Genomic DNA, 24,345 nt, shown 5'->3' on the forward strand with positions numbered 1-24,345 from the left:
TTGCTTTTTCTCCCACAATCATAGATATTTTAGTCTCTGTCAGAAGAATGTCCTTGATCTGCATTGTCCCATAAAAGAGCAGAGGCAATCATAATGCCAGACCTATGCCTGCAAGTTTCTAATGACTTCTCAACTGACAACAATAACCATCACATTTGGGTAACTTTTTTTTTTTAAGGGGAACCCATCACATTAGACCTTTCCCTCTGAGACACTAAACTTTATTCTCCACAGAATTGTGAGGCATCTGCTCCTGTCTCCCTCTTTTAAAACTCCCTCTCTGCCGCTCAAGTGTTTCCTCATCTCACTAGATGCCCAAGGCACTCTGGAGGCTCTGGATCCAAAGCAGAGCACAGGGCCATCTGCGTCCTTGCTACTCCAAGCCCAGCACCTGGGAGCTGGTTAAAAATGCAGGATCCTGGATCCCAGCCCAGACCCTCTGAATCAGAGCCTGTATCTGAGTGAGATTCCTGGTGACTTCAGGGCGCATCTACATTTGTGAGGCATTGGTCTATACCACTCTTGTGGGGTACAGTTGAGCTTGGTCACCAAGTTGCATGTGACCTGGGGCAGATGAAGACGCATTTCTGGGCCTCAGTTTTCTCCTTTGTGAGATGAAGACATAAAGCCATCTCCAGCTCACACTCTGATAGAGAGGGCTGGCTCCGGAATCAAGTCATCAGCTCATCTCTGGGTCAAATGAGTCAACCTCCTTAAGCCTCATTCACTATGTGAATTCACTTCACCGCTGTGAAGGTGGAGTGAGAACATCTGTATGAGTGTCCTCCTGCTCCTATGACAGATGACCCTATGTTCAGTGGCTTAAACGACACACATTTTTTTACCTTACTCTTCTGGAGGTTTCACTGGGCTAAAATCAAGGTGAGGAGGCTCTAAAGAAGAATCTGTTTCCTTGCTTTTCCAGCTTCTAGAAGCAGCCTACATTCCTTACCTCATAGCTCCCTTCCATCTTCAAAACAGCGACAGTGTGTGGAACCCTCATATTTCACTTCAACCTTTGCTTCTTCTCTGACACCAACTCCTGCCTCCTGCTTATAAAGAACCCTTGTGATTACATGGGGCCTACCAGATAATCCAGCATAATCCCTCCATCTCGAAGCCAGCTGTTTATAACCTCAACTCCATCTGCAACCTTAATTCCTCCATTGCCATCCAACATAATGTGGTCACAGGCTCCAGGGTTTGGGACGCAGATGTCTTTTGATGGCGGGGGGCAGGGGGGCATAATTCTGCCCACTACATGGCATTAGGGGTTATTAATGTGCCTGGCAAGTAGTCAGCACCCAATAAATATTTGCTGTTTTTGCTATGGTCTGAGTTTCTGAAGATACCACCTCCCGCCTTCCTCTATAGGGGCAGAGCAGTGGGATGGCTGTATTTTTGTGATGAAATGTCCAAGACATTTTCTGTAGCGGTGTTCTCTAGTTTTGGCTCGTCTTAGCTCTATCGTCTGTGGCTGCACACACACCCCTGAATAGAGAGCTCCCTTACCCCTGGCAAGACAGCTGCAGTGACCCGTATCCATTATTCCATGTCTAAAGCTTAAGAAGCCTTTATATATAAGCAATGCATGCCTTACGGCTTCACGATGTAGTTACAGTGTCCCCTGAACACATCAATCTGAATTGTCTCCTGCAGACCACCTACCCTCTGTTGCATTCATTCAGAATTTTTTTTTTTCAGAGAGGGGTGGGGGAAGGGAGAGAGAGACTTAAGCAGTTTCCATGCCCAGCACGTAGTTGGAGCTGGGCTCGATCACATGACCTGAAGCGGAATCAAGAGTGAGATGCTTAACCAACTGAGCCACTCAGGAGCCCCTCATTCAGGAAATACTGAACATCTATCATGTGCTAAGGGCCAGATACATAACAAGGATGAGTGGTCCTTTTTACATCTTTAGAGCCCTATCTCCCTTGCAGAGGTGCCTTGGGAGCCGACTAGAACTTTCAGAGGGAGGCCGACTGGCCCTGAGTCCTCCAAGCCTTGCTTCCACAGAACAGCTTCAGTTTCTCTGTTTTAACATTGGGGTTCTATGTAAGATTTTGTTTAAAAACAGGGTCCACTTCCTAGTCCCTGGAATACGGTGGACACTTTTAAGTAAGTAAATCTCCCAAGTGTCTGAAAGTCACTGCTCCAGGAGGATTATCAAATCCTTTCCAGCTGGTTCTCCAGGTTTGGCCTCTGCGGTTGCTGATGCCTTGACCTCCTCAGTCCTAAGCCTGGAAACGCCCTGCCTCACCCTCCTGGGCTGGTTTCTCTGCTTTAGCAGCTCCCTTTCCTCTGCCTTTATCAGGCTCAACTTCCTCAATTTCCTTCCCCTAGTGAGCCACAACTTTAAGCCCGGTTGCGCTATTTCAGGACTACATTTGGCTCCTCCCACCTCCTGCGGGTCTCCTGTGGGTTCAATCCTGCTTCATCATCATGGTTCTCAAAACCTCTGTGAGATGACTTGCCTTTTCCAGAAAGTGCTTCAACTCTGGCCCCCACCACTCCCCCTTCCACGGAGGAGAGGAAAAACACGACCTTCCCCATGCCAACCCTACTCTCTCTCCCCTCACTGTAGAGTAATAAAAATATCTAACACTCTCACACAGCGCTGTTTGACCCTGAGGCATTTGAAATTACGTAAATTGAGCTGCTCATCATTTACTTTCAACGGCATCTAATAACACCTTATATTTATAGTTCTTCAGAGCTCACAAAGCTCTTTGACATTATCGCATTTAATTTGCACCTCAAACGCCCCTATGAGGTAAGCAAGGTGGTGACTTTTATTCTCATTTTGCAGAGATGGAAACCGGCTCAGAGAAGGCCAGTGGCCTCACTTATGAAGATTATGAAGAAGGTTCCGGGCCTGCTTTGTTTTTGTTTCAGGAATGGATTTAACAAAAGAACAAGAGGGTACGGTTAATCCTGGCTGCAGCTGCTGGAAATTTGCCGTGGCCTCCTCGTGTGAGCTGCATGGGGAATTTGGAACCTCAAAGAAAGCACAGTAGAGGAAGACAAAGAGATCTTCCGTTGGTTTGGCCGGCAGTTCATTTTGACTCCCCCTTTCGACTTCATATAAAGACGAAAGCAGGAAACCTGCGTTTCTGTCATTGTTACAATCCCTGCAACTATGTGATGCCACTTGAAAATGGAGCCAGCTTTGTTATGAAAAACAATTGTCTTTTGATGAAATAGAGCAGCCTTTTGTAGCCAACAAAGATACAAATTCAGCAACATTCTTCACAACGCACACTTGACCCATAAGGGTATATGGGAGTAGTTCAGATACTGTACCTTATTTTTCTGGCAACAGAAATAAGCTTTCGGAGTCTCTGACTCCAAATATCAAGAAACAAAGAGATCTCTTTAAGAGATCACGAGACGGTCAGCCTTGTCTTTTCTGTCCTCTCTTTGTGCTCTCCCTGGAGTAAGCTGTACAATTTAGGCTGTCCTCAGAGCCTCTGAGATACAGGAAGTACTTAGGATTTAGGGAAATTGGTGTTTGGGTTTTTGTTTTGTTTTGTATTGTATTAGTTTTTAATTGGTACTAAAAGAAATAACAGATTGCTTCTTCAGAGCCAGGCAAACAGAGTGGAAACTGCCATATTCTGCTTGGAGGGAGTGGAGGCAGAGGACATGGTCTCCATAAATGCTAATCAACCTTCAGATCAGCAATCTTCCCCTCCTGAGCCATTCTCCCTGCAGCAAGAGAAATAAAAGCTTTCAAATTTGACCACCCAACAAGAGACACACCTGACTAGGGGGCATTGATTTGCATTGGTATGATTTTGGGTTAGGAGCACAGGATTCAGTGCAATTCAGCCATGATTTAAATAAATATATATTCTAACTCTGTCTACTGAGGGGGCCTAGAAGCCATGATACCTCAGAGCAGCGGACATACTTTTACCCAGACATGGGTTTCTAAATCATTCCATGGCTCCTTGAGAAAAGGAATAGTTTGAGAGCTGGGAGAGGGAAAACACAAAATGAGCCTCTGCTATCCTAGAAAGCAGAAAACACTCAAAGACTTTTGGGCATGTGGAAGAAAGATCATGTGAAGACATGGATGAGTCTTCAAAGCATATTGCTAAGTGAAAGAAGCCGGTCTGAAAAGGTGACATACTGTATGATTCCATTTATACTACATTCTGGAACAGGTGAAACTATGGAGATGGTAAACAGAACAATGGTTGCTAGGCATTTGGGGTTGGGTAGAGGACAGAATAGGTAAAGCATGGGGGATTTTTAGGGTAGGGAAACTATGGAAAGTAAGGAATCCTTTGATAATATGAAAATCACTTTGAGAGTTATCTGTTTTCCAACTTCAGATTTTGTGGTACTGGATTTTTTAAAAAGAGAGTACACACATTGTACCTATGTGCTTGTATTAGAGAATATAGGAGGAAATGAAAACTCCGTGTGTTGATGTTTGAAGTCCATACATGCATATAGGTAATTACTTGGATGAAAAGAGCATAATAAATTTCCAGTACATATTTTAAGTTGTTGAATGTGTTTTGTTTGACACATAAAGTTTCTCTCTCCATCACTATCTCAAAAAACTTAAAGCCTGTCACAGAACCCAAGGCACAAAAGGCCAGAATATCATTGATGAGGCTATTATTGTGCTAGCACCTACTCAGAAATCTTGGGAATCCACCTGTAATGCCTCTGAGAAGAAAGACATTTTGATTTAATGTGACAAAGTCAAATAGGTCACGTTAAATCTTAAGAACTTTACCTCATGTCCCCCATTGTAAGAATACCTGCAGAATCTCCTGAAGTCTACAGAAATGAAAGTCTGATGCCTCATGTGGGGTAAATGCACACCTTCACACTGACAATATACACGTGTATTTCCCTCTTTCCTTCCCATTATACTTAATTCTAAGATAAACTCTGCATTGCACAATTTGGGTTTTTTTCTTTTTTCTTTCTTTTTTTTTTTTTTTTTGGCTCAGATAAGAAGCAGGAGACCAAGTTTTCTGATAACTACAAACTTATGCAGAGTCAGTATTTATAAAATCCTACAAAGTGCCTCTTATCACTATCATAATAGATAGGTCAGCAGACCAAAGAGGAAGTCAATTACAGACAAAGAAAGATGATCATTTTAAACTGGTGTAAACATCCTTTCTTTGCTATGGCTTCTTATGATCATCACTTTTCCTTTGCTGTAATAATAAAAATATTTTTTTCATGAGCTGCTATTGCCAGTTGCCCCAGAGAGAAGACAGCGTTTGTTTACCATTCTTTATTTCTTCGTTAAAAAAATGAGGATATTAAGCACCCTTCTGCCTTTCTGGTCACTACTTCATTTCCCATCTCTTTTCAAGACACTGGTTGGCAACCATGTATCATGTCTTCCCCTGGGCTCTTCTTTGCCTGGCAAACAGCCTAATACACGAACAGGATCTGTTGCTTTGTTTTTCTGGTGACTCAAACAGCTTATTAAGTGTATGGAAGCCAGCACAAGCTTGGATGTGTTGATAGTGGATGAAGCAGAGACAGGAAGTTTTTCTAACTAAATGAAAGCTCACATAGCCTTATGTTAAGGTTCTTATAGTTCAAATATTTACATTTAAGTGTGATAATTACCTTTAAACAGTTCAAGCAATTCAGGTTTGTGTACAACCAGAAAATGAGATTGATCATTGGAAAGTTCATAGAATACCAAAAAGAAAAGAGTACTGTCTCCATACTCACAGGACTGGGAAGTGTTGGAGCAGGGAGGGACCTTCAGGATTATCCAACTGAATTCCTTTTGTTTTACAGATGAGGAAGCTGAGAGCCTGGGAGTTCTGGTTACTTCCAAGGCTAGCAGTTAGTGGGACAATACAGACATGGCCCAGGTTGTTCCATTAAATCATTGATTTAAATTATTTTTGGACATTTGGACAATAAAAAATATATTTGTTAATTAAGAAGCATCCTTATTATAGTCATAGTGCTAGACATCATGTGTGTCTCCTGTTGGGTCCATGGTCAAAGGAGCAAGAATGATACAAAGCCAAGGTCAAGCAAAGCTTTATTTCGCGCCAAGCATTGAGAATCAAACTGACCGGCCAGGGCCATCTCTTGCAAAGAGGCAACCTCTCTCTGCCTTATAGACTAGCTTTAAAGGGCAAAGGCCATGTGGCTGGGCCTGGCCATGCACAGGTGGCCAATGACATTGTAACAGAGAAAGCTGCACAGTCCTGCTAGGTCACACATAAGTGACCAATTGAATTATAATTTACCTTTAGTAGATATTTGAACTAGCCTATCACTTTGGTCAGAATTGGCACCCAAAAGGCACCCTAAGGGCAGGGCCCATACTTCATGGTAGCTAAGGAGACAGTATGCGCCCGCACCGATTGGATACCTCCACCTGGCCTGACCCATCCTTGTATTTGGGCTTTGTTACCTGGGACTAGTTTCCGGGACTTGTTTTAAGTAAGTCCCCTTGGGGAAGGTGGGGGCAGGGACAGCTTAAGTTTTACTGTATAAACAACAAGGCCATTGTTAAACCAGACTGAATCACTCTGGCTAAATAGGCCCTTACATCTCCTAGAAAGAAGTTTGCAATACAGAGATATAAGCAAAGAGTGTGTGACTCAGAGACTTAAACCATGATTTCTGGGAACATTTAACTATTAGGTACATGTCAGTTCAGTGAGGGACTCAGAAGGAGAGAATCAAGTTTAGCACTTTCTGATTTAATTGAAGAATAAGTCACAGTTTGGCCAAGGGAGAAGGCAATCAAGTATTGCTGGAATAAAATTTTTTGTGCCAGTTGCTCTTGGTTTCAGCAATCTTTTCCTTCCTGGTTTCTTTGAGATACAATTTATATCTAATACTGTATTAGTCCAAGGTGTACAACATGATTTGATGTACATACATATTAATTATAACTACCATAAGTTTAGTTAACATCAACCGCCTTACCTAGTCACAAATAATTTTTCTTGTGATGAGAACTTTTAAGATCTACTCCTGCAGCAACTCTCAAATAAACAATACAGTATTGTTAACTATAGTCACCAAGTTGAGTATTACATTCCCAGGATTTATCTTATAACCCGAAGTTTATACCATTTTACCTTCTTTACCCATTTCGCCCATCCCCCATCCCCAGCTTCTGGTAACCACCAATCTGTTCTTTGTATCTTTGAATTCAATTTTTTTAAAGATTTTATTTACTTATTCGAAAGAGAGAGTAAGAGAGAGAGCACAAGCAGATGGAAGGCAGAAGAGGGGAAGAAGCAGGCTCCCTGCTGAGCAGGGATTCCTATGTGGGGCTCAATTCCAGGCCCCTGGGATCATGACCCAAGCCAAAGGCAAAAGTTTAACAGACTGAACCACCCAGGTGCCACTCTTTGAATCCACTTTTATTAGATTCCACATATTTGTGAGATTATACAGTATTTGTCTTTCTCTGTCTGACTTATTTCACTTAGCATAATCCATTCCAGGTCTGTGTTATTGCAAATGACAGAGTTTCCTCCTTTTATGACTGAATAATAGCCCATTTGCATGTATGTGTATGTGTGTGTGTATACATGGTATTTTCCTTATCCATTCATCTATCAGTGGATTAAGGTTGTTTTTATGTCTCAGTTAGTGTAAATAATGTTGCAATGAACATAGGGGTGCAGGTCTCTTTTCAAGGTACTAATTTCATTTCCTTTGATTAAATGCCTAGAAGTGGAAATGCTGGATCATGTTAGTTCTAAGTTTTTGAGGAACCTCCATGCTTTTTCTGTAGCTTCATCAATATACATTCCACCAGTAGGGCACAAGTGTTCCCTTCTCTCCACACCCTTGCCAATACTTGTGATTTCTTGTCTTTTTGATAATAGCCATCCCAACTGGTATGAAGTAATTTCTTTTGACTTGCACTTCCCTGATTAGTAATGTTGAACACCTTTTAATATACATATTGGCCATTTGGAGGTCTTTAGAAAAATGTCTGTTCAGTTTCTCTGCCCATTTTTCAGTTGGATTGTTTTTTCGCTATTGAGTTGTATAAGTTGGTTTCAGCAATCCTGAGTTGAGATACCACTGAGTAGGAGATCTAAGGGGAAGAATTTAAAGCAAAGAGACCATTGTGGTTAATAGCCCTGTCATTCTAGATGGAGATAGAAAATGGCATTTCCCAATATCTAAGTTACATTAGAGGACAGAAATAGTAGTCAAGAGCCTTCATTTGCATCTTCTATTCACCTAATTATCATTAGGTTCCTTTTATTACTGCAGGTAACAAACCATTTAAAAATTTGTTCTCCCGTTCCAAGTTTGGACATAGAGTAAAACCTTAAAATTCTGGTCATGCTTTAAGTTTGGTACAAATTATTTAGTTAAAGAAATTGTATCAAGTTTGGGTCTGCAACTTGGGGTCATGAGGTTGACTACATGGTGGAACAGAAAGCCACACCCAGAACCTCCCAGGTTGTCCAAATGAGAAGCCACACTTCTTGTGAAAGACTATCTCTGTGGCTCAGATCCCATTCTCATTGCCTCTTACTGGATCTCTCTTGCATGCATTTTCTCTTTCCTTTCCTCTGAGGTCAGTGGTACTTCCTACAGATAAGGTACTAAATATCTCAAGTCAGGGTACATCACTTTTTCTATAAGGTAACATTCAGGGAGGAAGACCCTGGTCAACATAAATTCATTTGCATTAGATCTGTTGTCTGATTAATCAGCAGCAGCAGGATTATAGACTTGCTTTCAACATCAGATTTGTGTGCATAAACTTACATGTATATAGATTTGTTGGTAAATCCATTTCAATGAACACTCACTAAACAGCTCCCTTAAGCTCACTATTCTGACAAACATTGTAGAAAATACGGTCTTTTCAGGTTCTGTTATTGTGATTTAGATGTGTTTTCTGTAAGTTTCTTAGGTGGTTTTGTGTCTCTCAGTCACTTACTTCCTTTTTCAAAAACATCACAACAATAAATGGTGCAATCACTACCTAACTTTTTGGTGCACTTTAGTCTTCTGCTTAAGAGCTTGGAAATTGACCAGTTCAGGTGCTAATGGGTTATGGATCTGTGTTATATAATAAAAGTAGACCAGAAAATAGAATATCAATCATTACCAATATTTAATTGACAAATGCCAACCTTGTCTTGACTTCATATTTTTTAAAAACTAAATATCACTGTAAATAATGGAATCCTAAAAATTCCTAAACATTTTGGGTTGGAAGCCTTAAAGGAATGAAACAGCCTGGGTTATCAGCAGGAATCTTTCAAAAATGGTGCTTGGAGAAGAGCCAAAATTATAATGAGCTTGAAGCAAATTATCAAATTAATCCTGGTTGATGCAACTGTCCTAACTTGTGAAGCCACCTGTCTCCATTTGAAGATGTCAACATCAAAAGTGGAACAGCATTTACTGAGTGCCCACAATGCTGCAGGCAGTAAAGAGAAAAACCAAAATGAAAGAGCCTCATTCCAGTGATCTTATAATTATAGGAGAAGTCATGGGTAGGGTTTTTTAAGGCATAAATAAATAGAAATAACAAGATTAATATTGAGCAAGAAGAAATTTTAGGATGAGCTCAGGAAAATAACTCCTATCAAACTTCTCAGTATAATCACTGGAGCTATTATACTATATCATACTGTTGGGGCTATTAGTATTAATAATAGTAATCATCATTTATTATGAGTGTAGCATAGAGAACAATTCTGCAGTGCTAGGAAGATAGAACAGATAGACTTGAAGAGATATGTCTTTTCAATTCTGTGATGCCATGCATAATATGAATTCTAAGAACAGAAGGTCTTAACCACTTCATTATCAAATAAAGTACTGCCTGACCACATCCAAGACAAGTGTCTTCTTTATAGCTCTTTAATTAAGGAAGATGATTCTTAATATGACTGACTCAGTTGCAAAAACACTAGAACCAAGAATGATCTGTTGACTATTTGTTAGTTGGGAATATGTTTATCCATTCTACTGTTTTCTCTCCTCTTTAAGAACTAATCAGCAACATAAACTTATCTTGTAGTTGTGTCCAATAAATATGGCAAAGGAGGCCACCTGTGTGGCTCAGTGGGTTAAAGCCTCTGCCTTCGGCTCAGGTCATGATCCCAGGGTCCTGGGATTGAGTCCCACATCGGGCTCTCTGCTCAGCGGGGAGCTTGCTTCTCCCTCTCTCTCTGCCTGCCTCTCTGCCTACTTGGGATCTCTCTCTCTCTGTGTCAAATAAGTAAATAAAATCTTTAAAAAAAATATATGGCAAAGAATAAAGAATGGAACTTTAGTAGAAAAATCAAAGAAATTTAGATTATTTGGTAAGGCATTTTTTAATTGAAATTTTATACCTTCTACTCCAAGGGTAACTCTCTTTTTTTTTAAGATTTTATTTATTTCTCTGACACAGACAGAGAGATCACAAGTAGGCAGGGAGGCAGGCAGAGAGAGAGGAGAAGCAGACTCCCTGCTGAGCAGAGAGTCTGATGCGAGGCTTGACCTCGGGACCCTGAGATCATGACCTGAGCAGAAGGGAGAGGCTTAACCCACTGAGCCACCCAGGTGCCCCAAAGGGTAACTCTTTGCACCCACCTTATTCATATTTCTCCAGAGTATGTACGTATCTGTGAGTATTTAGATCTATGCAATTTTATCACATATGCAGGTTCATATATACCCATCAGCATAGTCAGCATATAGAACATTCTACTACCACAGGATCTCTTCTGTTACCCTTTTATAACAACATCCCTTCCCTCCATTCTTAACTCTTGGCAACCACTAATTTGTTTCCCATTTCTAAAATTTTGTCATTTCAAAAATTTTTCATAAGGGGGTCATACAGTATGCAACCTTTTAAAACTGGCTTCTTTCACTTGCCATAATTCCTGGGATATTCGTCCAAGCTATTATGTATGTCAGTAGTTCATCCCTTTTCATTGCTAAGTAGTAGTCTATGGTCTATATGGACCACAGTTTATGCAATCATTTACCTGATGAAGGACGTCTAGGCTGTTTCCAGCTTTTAACTATTACAGAACATTGCTATGAACAATTTACATGTTTTCATTTGCCCAAGAGTGCAACTGCTAGATCATATGGTAACTGTGCTAGTTAGTCTTGTAAGAAAATGCCACTGTTTTCAGAGTAGCCATACCATTTTATATTCCCACCAACAATGTAGGAGTGATCTGTATTCTCTTCATCCTTGCCAGCATTTGGTTTTGTCATTATTTTTTATTCTAGTCATTCTGATTGGTGTACTATGATATCTCATCGTGGTCTTAATTGAATTTCCCAAATGGCAAGGGATGATGAACATCTCATATACTTATTTGCCAATTATATGACCTCTTCAGTAAAATGTTTCTTCACAACTTTTGTCCATCTTTGTTTCTCTTGTATTTTAGTGCTGAGTTTTGAGAATTCTATGATGGGAGCTGTAGCTTTGTTACAGATGCTCTTTACCAATTTGAAGTTATTCCTCTTTATTTTAACTTGCTGAGAGCCTGGTTTTTCATTGTTATTGTTGTTTCATTTTGTTTTGTTTTAAAATTAATTGGTGTTGGATTTTGTCAAGTGGTTTTCTTCTATGAATTGATTTGATCACACATTTTTTTCCTTTAACCTATTGATATACCATTGATTGATTTGGAATGTGGAACCAAACTTCCTTTCCTGAAATGAGTCCCAGTTGGTCATGGAGTATAATTTCTTTATACACTATTATATTTCAGTTTGCTTAGATTTTGTTAAGCATTTTTATTTCTAAATTTATGAACAGGATTGGCCTATAAATTTCCTTTTTTCTTTCTTTCTTTTTTAAAATTACTGTCTTGGTCAGGTTTGAATGTCAGGATAATACTGGTCTCATAAAATGAGTTGGAAAGTATTTCCACTTCCTCTGTTTTTTGGAAAGGATTATATAAAGTTGGTGTTAATTCTTCTCTATTTTGTTAGAATTTCTGCTGTGAAGACATCTGACTTGCAGACTTACTTTTCAGGAGCTTTCAAATTATGAATTCAACTTCTGTAATGGTTATAACAATTCAGATTATCTATTTTATCTTGGTTGAGATTTGGTAGTTTGTGATGTTAGAGAAATTGATCCATTTATTTAATTTGTCAAATTTATAAAGTTGTTTTTAGTAATATTTTATTAACTTTTTAATAGTTAAAAGATATGTAGTGATATCTGTTATTTTATTTCTGATTTTGTTAATTTGTGTTTACGTTTTTAATTTTTGGTCAGTCTTCCCAGAAATTTATAAACTTTATTGATTTTTTTTTTCAAAGATTCAGCTTTTGGTTTCATTGATTTTCTTTATTGTTTTCGTACTCCATTGACGTTTGCTTCTATTTTAAATATTTTCTTACTTTTGCTTGCTTTAGGTTTGTATTCATCTTCCTTAGTTCCTTGGGGTAAAAACTTAAAATATTGATTTGAGAACTTTCCTGATTTGTATTGTAAGCCTTTAGTGTTAGAAATTTTCTTCTCAGGACTCCTTTAGCTGTATCCCACATATACTGAAATGTTATATTTTCATTTCACTCAGCTTTACATGTTTTCTTCCTTTGAGAATTCCCCTTTGACCCAAATATTATTTAGAAGTGCATCATTTAATTTCCATGCGTTTAGGTATTTTCCTGTTGTTTTTCTTTATTGATTTTTAGTTTGGCTCCATTATGAGCAGAGAAAAGAATCTATATGATTTCAATTCTTTTAAATTTTTTGAGGTATTATTATTCTTACTATCATTATTACTATTCACGATATGGTCTATCTTGGGAATTATTTTTATCTGGAAAAAAATGTGTATTCTGCTGTTGTTTTGCCGAGTGTTCTATATATGTCAGTTAGATCTTGTTGTTTGATTTTTTCATATCATCTTTAGTCCTGATGATTTTCATTTTAGTAGTTCTGTCAATACTTAATAAGGGGTAGTAAAGTATTTTGAGTCAGAAAATCTAACCTAGTTGTTAATCTGTTCATATACTAGTTCACGAATTCAGCAAGCATAGAACTTTGAGAAAAATATTTGGTATATTTTGAGCAATAAACATTAACAATTAAATAGTCTCCATTTTTAATTTCCAAGAAATCTGAAAGTGCATGGGATGATCAAGACCCAGAAACCATTTTCCAACCTGAAAAAATACTTCTTCATGAAATCTTAGACTACAGAGACCATTCACATTTTGTGAAACACATAGCAGTTTCACATCTGACGATCAAACAGTTCTTTTTTTTTTAAAGATATTTTATTTATTTATTTATTTGACAGAGAGAGATCACAAGTAGGCAGAGAGGCAGGCAGAGAGAGAGAGAGAGGAGGAAGCAGGCTCCCTACTGAGCAGAGAGCCCAATGCGGGACTGGATTCCAGGACCCTGAGATCATGACCTGAGCGGAAGGCAGCGGCTTAACCCACTGAGTCACCCAGGCACCCCAAACAGTTCTTTTTAACTGAATATACTTTTTAAAAGAATCCATGTTGTTTCTTTTTCCTATTAGTTCATTCTTTTTTTTTTTTTTTAAGATTTTATTCATTTACTTATTTGACAGAGAGAAATACAGTAAGAGAGGGAACACAAGCAGGGAGAGTGGCAGAGGGAGAATCAGCTTCCTGCTGAGCAGGGAGCCCGATGTGAAGCTCCATCGCAGGACCCCAGGGATCATGACTTGAGCCGAAGGCAGGCACTTAATGAGTGAGCCACCCAGGTACTCCTTTTCTACTATTTCTAAGATCATTTCAAGTTATGGCAAGGATTAGTCTTTACTTATATGAACTGTGAATAATGCAGAATGTCTGCAGTTGCATACCGCCCATGAAATGTGGGTATTGTGTATTAAAAACCCGGTTAGGTGAAAAGAATATCACTTCAGAATTAAAAAGAGCTGAGCTGATGAAAGAACTCTCAAGTTGTGAAAGTATGAGGTGTTTTTTTTTTTTTAAGATTTTATTTATTTATTTGGCAGAAGGAAAGAAATCACAAGTAGGCAGAGAGGCAGGCAGAGAGAGAGGAGAAGCAGGCTCCCTGCTGAGCAGAGATCCTGATATGGGGCTCAATCCCAGGACCCTGAGATCATGACCTGAGCTGAAGGCAGAGGCTCAACCCACTGAGCTACCCACACACCGCAAGTATGAGTTCTGACGTGGAAAAAAAAAGGTTATTTCCTACATTATAGTAAATTTGCATAATGAGAAGAGTAATGAGAAAAGAAATTAAAACAACCTGAAAGGTAATACATATTCGAAAGAAGATATGAAATTTAAACCCATAGTACATGACTCAATAGCAACAATAGAAACGAGATGACAATGGTATATTATCTTCAAAGTACTCAGAGAAAAGTAAATGCCAATATATAATTTTATATCAATCTAAACTATGATTTAAAGGTAAAAGGTAAGGACAAAGTGAAGAGGCTTTGAAACTAATAAAAATTGAGCTTACTACTCACAGGTTGTTACTGAGTGATCAACTAAGGGATGTAATTACATCGGAAAAAAATTGGACTATGGGGATACAAGAATCAAAGAGATGAAAAGATCATCAGTATATCCATGAATGATTAACAACAAAAATTATTTTTAAAAATGACGCATTTTGAGATGTTTGAAAGGAATATAGAACCACAAAAGATCGCAACATGAAAGACTGGCAAGCAGGGAGAAAACTGAAATTAAAGCATAAGAATGGTATGTCATTCTGTATGAGGATTAAGGTTTCATTAATATTTCAGTTATCTGCAGTTATGTAACAATATACCTCAAATATCAGAGGTTTAAAACAAAAACCATTTTATTTGTTCACAGTTCTGTAGGTAGATTTTTTTTTTTCATTCACTTGTCCAGACCTGTACTGGTATGGCTCAACTGCCTCGTGCTGGCTGGCCCACTTAAGTGGGGTCACATACTGGGACCTTGATCCACACAGTTCTCTTCTTCGTAATCTCAAGGCTTCTACCTCTCTATGTGGCTTTTCCAACTGGTATTTCCATGTGGCTTTCCAGCAGGACAGCCAGACTTCTTATGTGTAAGCTCAGGGCTCCTGAGAGTATAAAAGTAGAAGCTACCAGGCCATTTAAAATCTTACATTGGGATCTAACATAGCATCACTTCTGCCATATTCAGTTGGTTAAATATAAGCCCAGACTCCAGGGATGGACACTGCACAAGATCATGAGAGGCAAAGTTCAATTAAACAGATGATCACTTCAGAGTTTATTAGGTGAATTATGTGTGCTAAAAATTTAAAGCAATAAAAAAAAAAACCAAAATGTTGAAAGATGAAGAAATCATCCAATATTAGAGCAAAATGATAGTAATAGGAGAGTATAGAAGAAAAGCAAGGTCAATACAAAATAAAATAAGGCAACAGAAATAAAACCAATTATATCAGTACTTACAATACATACAATGGTGTTAACTAGCTTATTTTTTTTTCAAGATTTATTTATTTATTTGAGAGAGAAAAGAGAGTGTGTGCACACATAAGTAGGGGGAGTAGCAGAGGGAGAGAGAATCCTCAGGCAGACTTTTTGCTGAGCACACAATTCAGTGTGGGGCCAGATCCCCAAATCCTGAGATCATGACCTGGGCTGAAATCAAGAGTTGGATGCTCAACAGACTAAGCTACCTAGCCACCCCTAAACTAGCTTATTAAATACCAGAGCTTCACTGAGGAAAATGTTTAAAATCCAGTTTTATGTTTTTTGTAAGAAACACACTCAAATCATAAGGACATGGACAGGTCGACAATAAGAGGAAGAAAAAGACAGACAAATACACCAAGCAAATACCAAGCAAAACAAAGGAGATGCAGTTATATATAGCAACATCAGACAAAAGAGACTACATCAAACTTTAGTTTTAAGGATAAAAATGATTGGTACTTAATGATAGAAAGACATAATTTATCAGAAGAGATAATAGTCTTTACACAATCAACAACATAGCCTTAAGAACATTTTTTTTTAAAGGAAATTTTGATAAAATACCGGAATAGGTGAAAGAGAAGACTAAGACAATAGGAAAATGTTAGAAAATATGCGTACTGAAAGGCTTAATATAAGAGTATAGGAGAAATTTCCCCCAACAATTAAAGTTCTGAACACATATAGAGAATTTACAAAAACATTAGCATTCAGGTAGGCCATAAAGGAAGTCTTAAAAGGTACAAACATTCAATAGCATATAGACCACATTTACCACAAAGCAATATAATTAGAAACTCAAAAGTAGCCTGAAAATACTAAGAAGGGCACCTGATGTGATGAGCCTGGGTGTTATACCCACTGGGTGTCATACACAATTAATGAATTGTTGAACATTATATCAAAAACTAATCATGTTTTTACTATATGTTGGGTAATTGAACTTAAATTTTAAAAAAAAAGGAAAAGGGGGGGAGAAAAAAAGTAGTCTGAAAAGAAAAGATTCATAATTAAATTTAAGATGTATTTAGACCTGATGTTATTGCATATTGAAACCTGTGAGATATAGCTAGTGATACTTAAGGAAAATGTATAATCTTAAATGTCTACATTTTTTAAAAATATTGAAAATAAATGAGTGTTATCAAAAGTTGGGGAAAAAAACAACAGAGTAAACCCCTCTAAATTAGAACTATGTAAAGACTAATATAGTCTAAGCACCTCTGGCCAAACTGATCAAGAAAAGAAGGCACAAAGAAACCATATTAGAAATGAAAGAACTACTATAAAGATTTTCTAAATTTAACATTTTAAAAAACTTTATAATAATACATTTTAAAATTTAGATAAAATAAGAGAGTTTTAGGTTAAATGTGAGTCATCTAAATTAACTCAAGAAGAAATAAAAAAGTGGAATAGATCTATACCCAGGAGTAATATTTTAAAATATTTGACAATTTGTATAGGATAAGCAGTAAAACCAAAGGACAACTCACAAGTCCAAACAGACAGTTGCTAAAAATAACTGATAGAGACTTAACATGCGTACTAAATTATTATCAATCCAAATCATATCTGTTGAAGAAATTAAATCAGAAGTCAAAAATTTATACACTAAGAAAGTCTCATGTTCAGAAGACTTTACAAGCAAGGTTTACCAGCACTTTAAGAGGCAAGTAACTCTTTTCTAATACAAAATGTTTCAGGTAATAGAAAAAAAGGAATCATTTCCCAAATCAGAAATAAGCAAGAAAGTATAAGAAGGAAGATTTGTGTGTAAGCTTAGGTATGAATATGGATGCAAATAAAATACTAGGAAACTGAAGTCAGCAATGTGTACAAAAAATTAACATGACTAAGGGCTCATTCTAAGGAATATGAGGATGGCTTAAGTCATGAAATCCTATTAATGTAACTTGCCACATTAATACATTTTTAAAAATATATAACCTAGGGGAGAGTATGTGCTATGGTGAGCACTATGAATTTTGTAAGACTGATGAATCACAGACCTATACCCCTAAAACAAATAATACATTATATGTTGATAAGAAAAAATATATATGTAATCTCATATATGCTCCCCAAAATTTAATAAAATTCAATATTTATTAAATTTTTTTTATTTTTTAAAAATATTTTATTTATTTATTTGACAGAGAGAGATCACAAGGAGGCAGAGAGGCAGGCAGAGAGAGGGGCTGGGCCACCCACTGAGCCACCCAGGTGCCCCCAAAATTTTTAAATAATTAAAAAGAAGGACACTTCAGAAATTAGGGTGAGAAGGGAACTTTTCAACTGATAAAAGACATATATCCAAAATATACTAAAAGGGATGCCTGGGTAACTCAGTTGGTTAAGCGTTTGCCTTGGGCTCAGGTCCTGATCCCAGTGTCCTAGGATTGAGTCCCACATCAGGCTCCTTGCTCAGCGGGGAGCCTGCCTCTCCCTCTGCCTGCTGTTTCCTCTGCTTGAGCTCTCTCTCTGACAAATAAATAAAATCTTAAAAAAAAAAAGTACTACAAATCTCATACCCAACAGTGAAACAGAGCATTTTGTTTCAAGTTAGGAACATCACAAGGATGTTACCACTACTAGTTTCATTCAACTTAGTTCTAGAGGTCTTAGCCAGAGACAGACATGAGAAAGATAAATGAAATTCAAGGGGGAAAAAAAATCATTTTCAGAGATTTGGACTGTCTGTAAAGAATATCCAAGAGAATCTAGAGAGAGTTTAGTAAGGTGGTCTGTTACAAGAGCAATATTAAAAATTCAGTGGTATTCTAGTACACTAGCAACAACCAATTAGAATGTAATTTTAAAAATTATTCCACTTACAAAAGCAACATGAGAGTACAACTAACATGAAAGATACGAAAGACATTTGAGAAAACATTATAAAGTATTACACTAACATAAAAGAAAACCTAACTAAATGGAGGATATAGACTATACTCATGGTTGGGAAGACTCAGGGTCAGAGAGATGTCAGTTCTTCCCCTAAATTAATCTACAAATTCAATGGAAATCCAAAGAAATTTTCAGGAGACTTTACCTTAGGCTTTAACAAACTGAGTCTAAACTTTAAGTAAATAGGGAAGGGCCAAGAATAGCTAAGAAAATTTTGAAAGGAAAAAATATAAGAAAGGAGAAAAAAATACATAGAAAGATACCTTTCCGGATAGCAATACTTGCTATAAAAATAAATAAAGAAAAGCAAAGTGGCATTAGCAAGGGAACAGAAAAATAGACCAACTAACCAGGAAAAAAAGGCCCAGAGAAAGACTTTGCAAGTGTGGCATTACATTACATTCAGAGACGTGGCACTACAACTCAGTGTAATAAATGTCTATTCAATAAATGACACAGGAACAATGTGTTACCATATGGAGGGAAAAGATTAGACCTTCACCTTGTACCCTATACAAGAACAACTCCAGAGAGATTAAAGGCTCAAAGGTGAAGAGCAAAACTTCAAGACTTGGAAGAGGTAGTGTAGAAGAATGTCTTTATGACAATAAGGTATAATGAATTCCTATACATGATTCAAAAAGCACATATCACAAAGGAAATATCATTAGAGTGTTTTCAGATTTAAAACCTCTGTAAAACAAAAGACATTGAATGACAGGCCAGGGATTTGGAGAAGATACAATGCATGTACTTAACAACGATTCAAGGGTCAAATTATTTGAAGAACTTCTCAAAATCAAAAGAAAAAAAGTCAAATAACTATTAAATAACTGGAATAATATAAAGAGTAAATTCAGAGAAATGAAGACTTGAATGGCTAATTAATAAAATTTTAGAACATAATATAAAATATAAATACAAAGTAGTTAGTAATTAAGGAAATGCAAATTAAACGCAGAAATATCTTTTCAGGTCCATCAGATTGACCAGACTGTTGATGATTCCAAGTGTTGGTCAGGATGAGAAAATTCTCATAAATGCCGGTAAGTGGAAACTGATGCAAACACTTTGAGAAATACTTTTGTATTGTCTGATAAAACAGAAGTTGTGCATACTCTAAGAGCTAACAATTCTACTTTTCAATAGATAGTCTGGAGAAACTTTTGTGCTTGTACTTAAGGAGATATATAACTGGCTTTTCATTACATCATGGCTTACAATAATGATATATTAAATATAATTTAAATGTTCATCACTGAAAAAAGATAATCATGGTATTTGGTTGAACCATATGAGATTGCTACTATTCAGCCATTTTGATGTGGTTCAATCTAATAAATTTATAAAACTGAATATTAAGTAGGAGCTAAAATGAATGAACTAGTAGTGCAATTGCTGGGTTATAGGGAAGCTCTATTTTTAATGTATTGAGGAACCTCCATACTCTTCTCCAGAGTGGGCTGTACCAGTGTGCGTTCCCACCAACAGAGTAAGAGGGTTCCCCTTTCTCAACATCCTCACCAACACTTGTTGTTCCCTGTCTTGTAAGTTTTTGTCATTCTAAATGGTGTAAGGTGGTATCTCATTGTGGTTTTGATTTGTATTTCCCTGATGGCTAGTGATGTGGAGCTAGCCACACATTTTTTCATGTGTGTTAGCCATTTGTATGACTTCTTTGGAGAAGTGTCTGTTCATGTCTCCTGCTCATTTCTTGACTGGATTATTTTATTGGGTGTTGAGTTTAAGAAGTTCTTTACAGATTTTGGATATCAGCCTTTTATCTGATAAGTCATATGCAAATATTTTCTCACATTCTGTGGGTTGCCTTTTAGTTTTGTTTACTATTTCCTTTGCTGTGCAGAAGTGTTTTTTTTTTTTTAAATCGATGAAGTCCCAATAGTTCATTTTTTATTTTTTCCCTTGCATTTCAAGACATGTCTTGCAAGAAGTTGCTTGTGGCTAATGTTGAAGAGGTTACTGCTTGTGTTCTCCTCTAGGATTTTGATGGGATTCCTGTCTCACATTTAGGTCTTTCATCCATTTTGAGTTTATGGTGTAAGAAAATGGTCCAGTTTCATTTTTCTGCATGTGTCTTTCCAATTTTTCCAGAACCATTTATTGAAGAGAATGTCTTTTTTCTATTGGATATTCTTTCTTGCTTTGTCAAAGATTAGTTGACCATAGAGTTGAGGGTCCATTTCTGGGCTACTAGGTATTTACCCCAAAGATACAGATGTAGTTAAAAAAGGGGGGGCACGTGTGCCCCAATGTTCATAGCAGAAATGTCCAGAATAGCTAAACTGTGGAAGGAACTAAGATGTCCTTCAACAGATGAATGGATAAAGAAGACGTGGTTGATATACATTGGAATATTATTCAGCCATCAGAAAGGATGAATACCTACCATTTGCATCAACAAGGACAGAACTAGAGGGGACTATGCTCAGTGAAATAAGTCATGCAAAAAAAGACAATTATCATACAGTTTCACCCATATATAGAATATAAGGAATAGTGCAGAGGACCATAGGGGAAAGGAGGGAAAGCTGAATGGGAAGAATTCAAAGAGGGAGACAAACCATGAGAGACTCTGAACTCAAGGAAACAAACTGAGGGTTACAGAAGGGAAGGGAGTTGGGGGATAGGGTGACTGGGTGGTGGGTATTAAGGACGGCACATGATGTGATGAGCACTGGGTTATAAGTAACTAATGAATCACTGAACATTACATCAAAAACTAATGATGTATTATATGTTGGCTAATTGAACAAGATAAAAATTAACAAACAAATAAATAAGATGAATGAACTAGGTTAAAATGGTTCACCAGGGAGAAATCTCAAAAATATTGAGGGGAAAATCCATGCTGAAATATACGGTATGATCACAAGCACACTCAGGCAAAAATCAACTTCTTTAAAATAGAGTATCTACAAATAACAACAACGAGAAGGGTCTTAAAAATTCAGAACTTTGACAGAAGGACTTGTTGAGGACCATATCCTTTTACACTCATATTGAAAGAGGAAGTTCCTCTACAGGAAACCACAGTACTGTTAGAACCAGAGAATGAGCCCTGGGTAGCCAAAAATTACAAATGTCCATTATACCATCCCAGTCCCTTACTTTTATTTTAATTTATTTCTTACTTACTAGTGATACATTACTGATTATTAATTCAAAGAGGAGAGAGTAAGCAATTTTATACAGAAGACCAGTAAATCTCCAGAGCTAGAAAAAAATAGATTAACTGAAAATTTTATTCTAACATTCTCCACTCACTTCTTAGAAACTCCTATGTATATCATATCAATACTAAACTTGCCATAAGTGAAGATTAAGATTGGCAAATTCACCTCTATTTTTCCTTTTCTTTTCTTTGATCCTGTGGCTAATGATCAATGCATGAAATTTTTAAAGTTGTGCTCTAATTCTTGGTGATATAAAGGGAAAATGAAAGAGTATCACAAATGTGAATGAACTTTCCTTCATACCTAAAATCCATTATTTGTTCCTGATCATATATTTAAAAAAAAAAAACCTAAATTTCTCAGAGTTCAAGGCCTTCTTGATATTACCCCAATAAAGTAGGTAATATCTCCATTGGTATCAGTTAAAATAGGTTCAGCTACCGTATGCAGAAGATTCATAAGAAAGAGGTTTCAGTGGAAACTCTACAATTGTCAGAGACCTAGGTTCCTTCTAACTTGTTGCTCTGTCATCTTAAACATGTAACTTCTACCTCTGGCCCAACAGGTTACTCCAGATTTTGCAATTACATCTGCACGCTGGCCAACAAGGAGGAGGAAAAATGGAGGAGAAGGAATATCCCACATCTCTAAGGACACTTTCAGGATACCTATCACTTTATGCTTATATCTCATTATTTAGCACTTAGACATATGTCACACAGAGCTTCAAGGGCAGCTGGTAAATACAGCTTTTATTCTAGGTGGTTAGAGCCCATCTAAGTTTGAGGGCTTTGATTACTGAGAAAGAAGAGAGTTGATACTGTAGGGATAACCAGGAGCTTCTGCCATACCATCTTCATCCTTTCCTCTTCTCCTCCACCTGAGAGAATACTAATTTGATTCCAGCATTCATCCTGTCATGATTACTCTTGGGCAGACAACTGTGCAATAAAAGACTTAATGCATGTGTGCACTGATACGGCCCTTTCTTGGATGATCTGCTCCACTTATTCCTTGCGTATAGCTGAGTTGGTAAACTGATAAATATTGGCCTAAGGAATGACCCAAGTATCTCTATCTCTGGTCCCTTTCTCTTCATTTACAAATGTTTGAGCACTTTCACTGTTTTCATGGGAGCAGTTGGCTGGTGGCTTGCTTTGGCCATACGTGGGGGTGTGAATCACATACTCCATTCTACCTAACCAGGAAGTCATGCCTTAATAATTACAGTTTGAGACCAACTAATATTTAAGACAAAATAGATACATTGATTTTAGTTTTAAAGAGAAAGTACTTGGAATAGAAATAAGAACCTCAAGAAAACACTCAAGTGATAAAAGATGAGGGTGCCTAGGTGGCTCAGTTGGCTAAGCAACTGCCTTTGGCTCAGGTCATGATACTGGAGACCTGGGATCGAGCCCCACACTGGGCTCCCAGCTCCATATGGAGTCTGCTTCTCCCTCTGGCCTTCTCCCATCTTATGCTCTCTCTCTCTCTCTCTCTCTCAAACAAATAAAATCTTTAAAAAAAAAATGATAGCTAAATTGTTCTATGTAACAGAAGGAGCCAAAGGAGCTGGAGGTTGTGAGGTGGGAGAATCAGAAGGGAACCACCTTGATTAGTAATGGAGAGACAAAAAAAAAACCCCTATGACTGTTTGTAGGCTCTGTGCTGTGGATATATCTTGGCAACCTCCTCTTTTTTTTCACTTCTATGAAATATTTAGAAAGTTACATTGTACTCAAGGGTATGTATGAGTAGACTCATGATGGGGCTCAAAGATGAGACAAGTGACAATTTGTATTATGTCACTTGCAAGTTCAGAAACCCAAGACAGACAAGCTAACTCAAGGAAGAGACAGGAAGACTGAAGAAGAAAGTCAGTTGGCTTATTAAACTGGGAAGTCCAGGAATGAATTTTGGATTTAGGCATAATAAGTGTTATTGTTTTTTCTTCACCACCCCCTCATCTCTATCTCTCTTTATTTCCATGTCTGCCTCTGCTTTCTCCTCTCTGTTGGTCTCTTTTCCTTTCCACTAAAGACAGGCTTCCTCCATTCAGCTAGAGAAGACATTCACTGACAGCACCAGATTTACATTTTCCCAGTACAGCAAACCCAGCAGAAAAGCAATTGGCTCCTCACATTTGTATATCAATCCAGAGGAAAACACTTCTCCTGCTGAATTGCGTGTCTGTTCCTAGATCAATCAGCAAACCAAACATATAATGAACCATGAGTCAGCCATGTGACCACCCCACAGCCAGAGAGCGGTACAATTGATAGTCCCAAATATGTAATTGGAAAAGTACTCCCCAAGAGAAAGGGAGTGCTGCAACCAAATGTGCTGTGCAGGCAAAAATAACATAACATAACATAACATAACATAACATAACATAACATAACATAACAGAACATAACATATAAACTAAATAAAATACAATAAATAAAATAAATTTAAAAAATGAAATAAAGAAAAAAAGAAAAACTCCAATCTACTATACTATATCATGTTTTCCATCTTTAAACTAAGATTTCTAGTTGCATTTTAGATTAAATTACCACGGAAGGACTGAACAATTCATACACTCCAACCACTGTCTTAAGGGTTGAATGCATGGTGTGGACAAATAGAATTGAGGAGCAAGGAGGTCTAAGAATACCACTTCTGAGTCAGAAGAAAATAATGGAAAGAACGGAGTTTAGTCTGATAGCTTTTATGCCCAGTTCATAACAGAATAGGTTTCTAGATTTCTAGAAATAGGATTAATATGTCAGTGTTTGTTCATATTTAATAAACTACCAAAATTCAGGTTG

At 37.4% G+C, this 24,345-nt stretch overlaps 1 protein-coding gene across 3 annotated transcripts in view; it reads left to right on the forward strand.

Annotated features, from left to right (window-relative positions):
* LOC309849244 (uncharacterized protein) overlaps positions 1-22,506 on the forward strand; it is a 46,809-nt gene extending 24,303 nt beyond the window's left edge. For 2 of the 3 annotated variants that reach the window (XR_014303615.1, XM_082701589.1), the window contains one exon: positions 2,810-4,514. Coding sequence is in view for 1 of the 3 variants with exons in the window: in XM_082701589.1 (XP_082557715.1) it covers positions 2,810-2,932 (123 nt within the window). In the remaining 2 variants the exon portion in view is untranslated. Of the gene's footprint in view, positions 1-2,809; positions 4,515-19,310; positions 19,382-22,094 lie in introns of those variants that run through there. The other variant, XR_014303614.1, reaches the window with a different exon arrangement.
* Positions 22,507-24,345: the final 1,839 nt, after the last annotated feature.

Source organism: Mustela nivalis (assembly GCF_964662115.1).
Source record: "Mustela nivalis genome assembly, chromosome: 15".
Lineage (NCBI taxonomy): Eukaryota > Metazoa > Chordata > Mammalia > Carnivora > Mustelidae > Mustela > Mustela nivalis.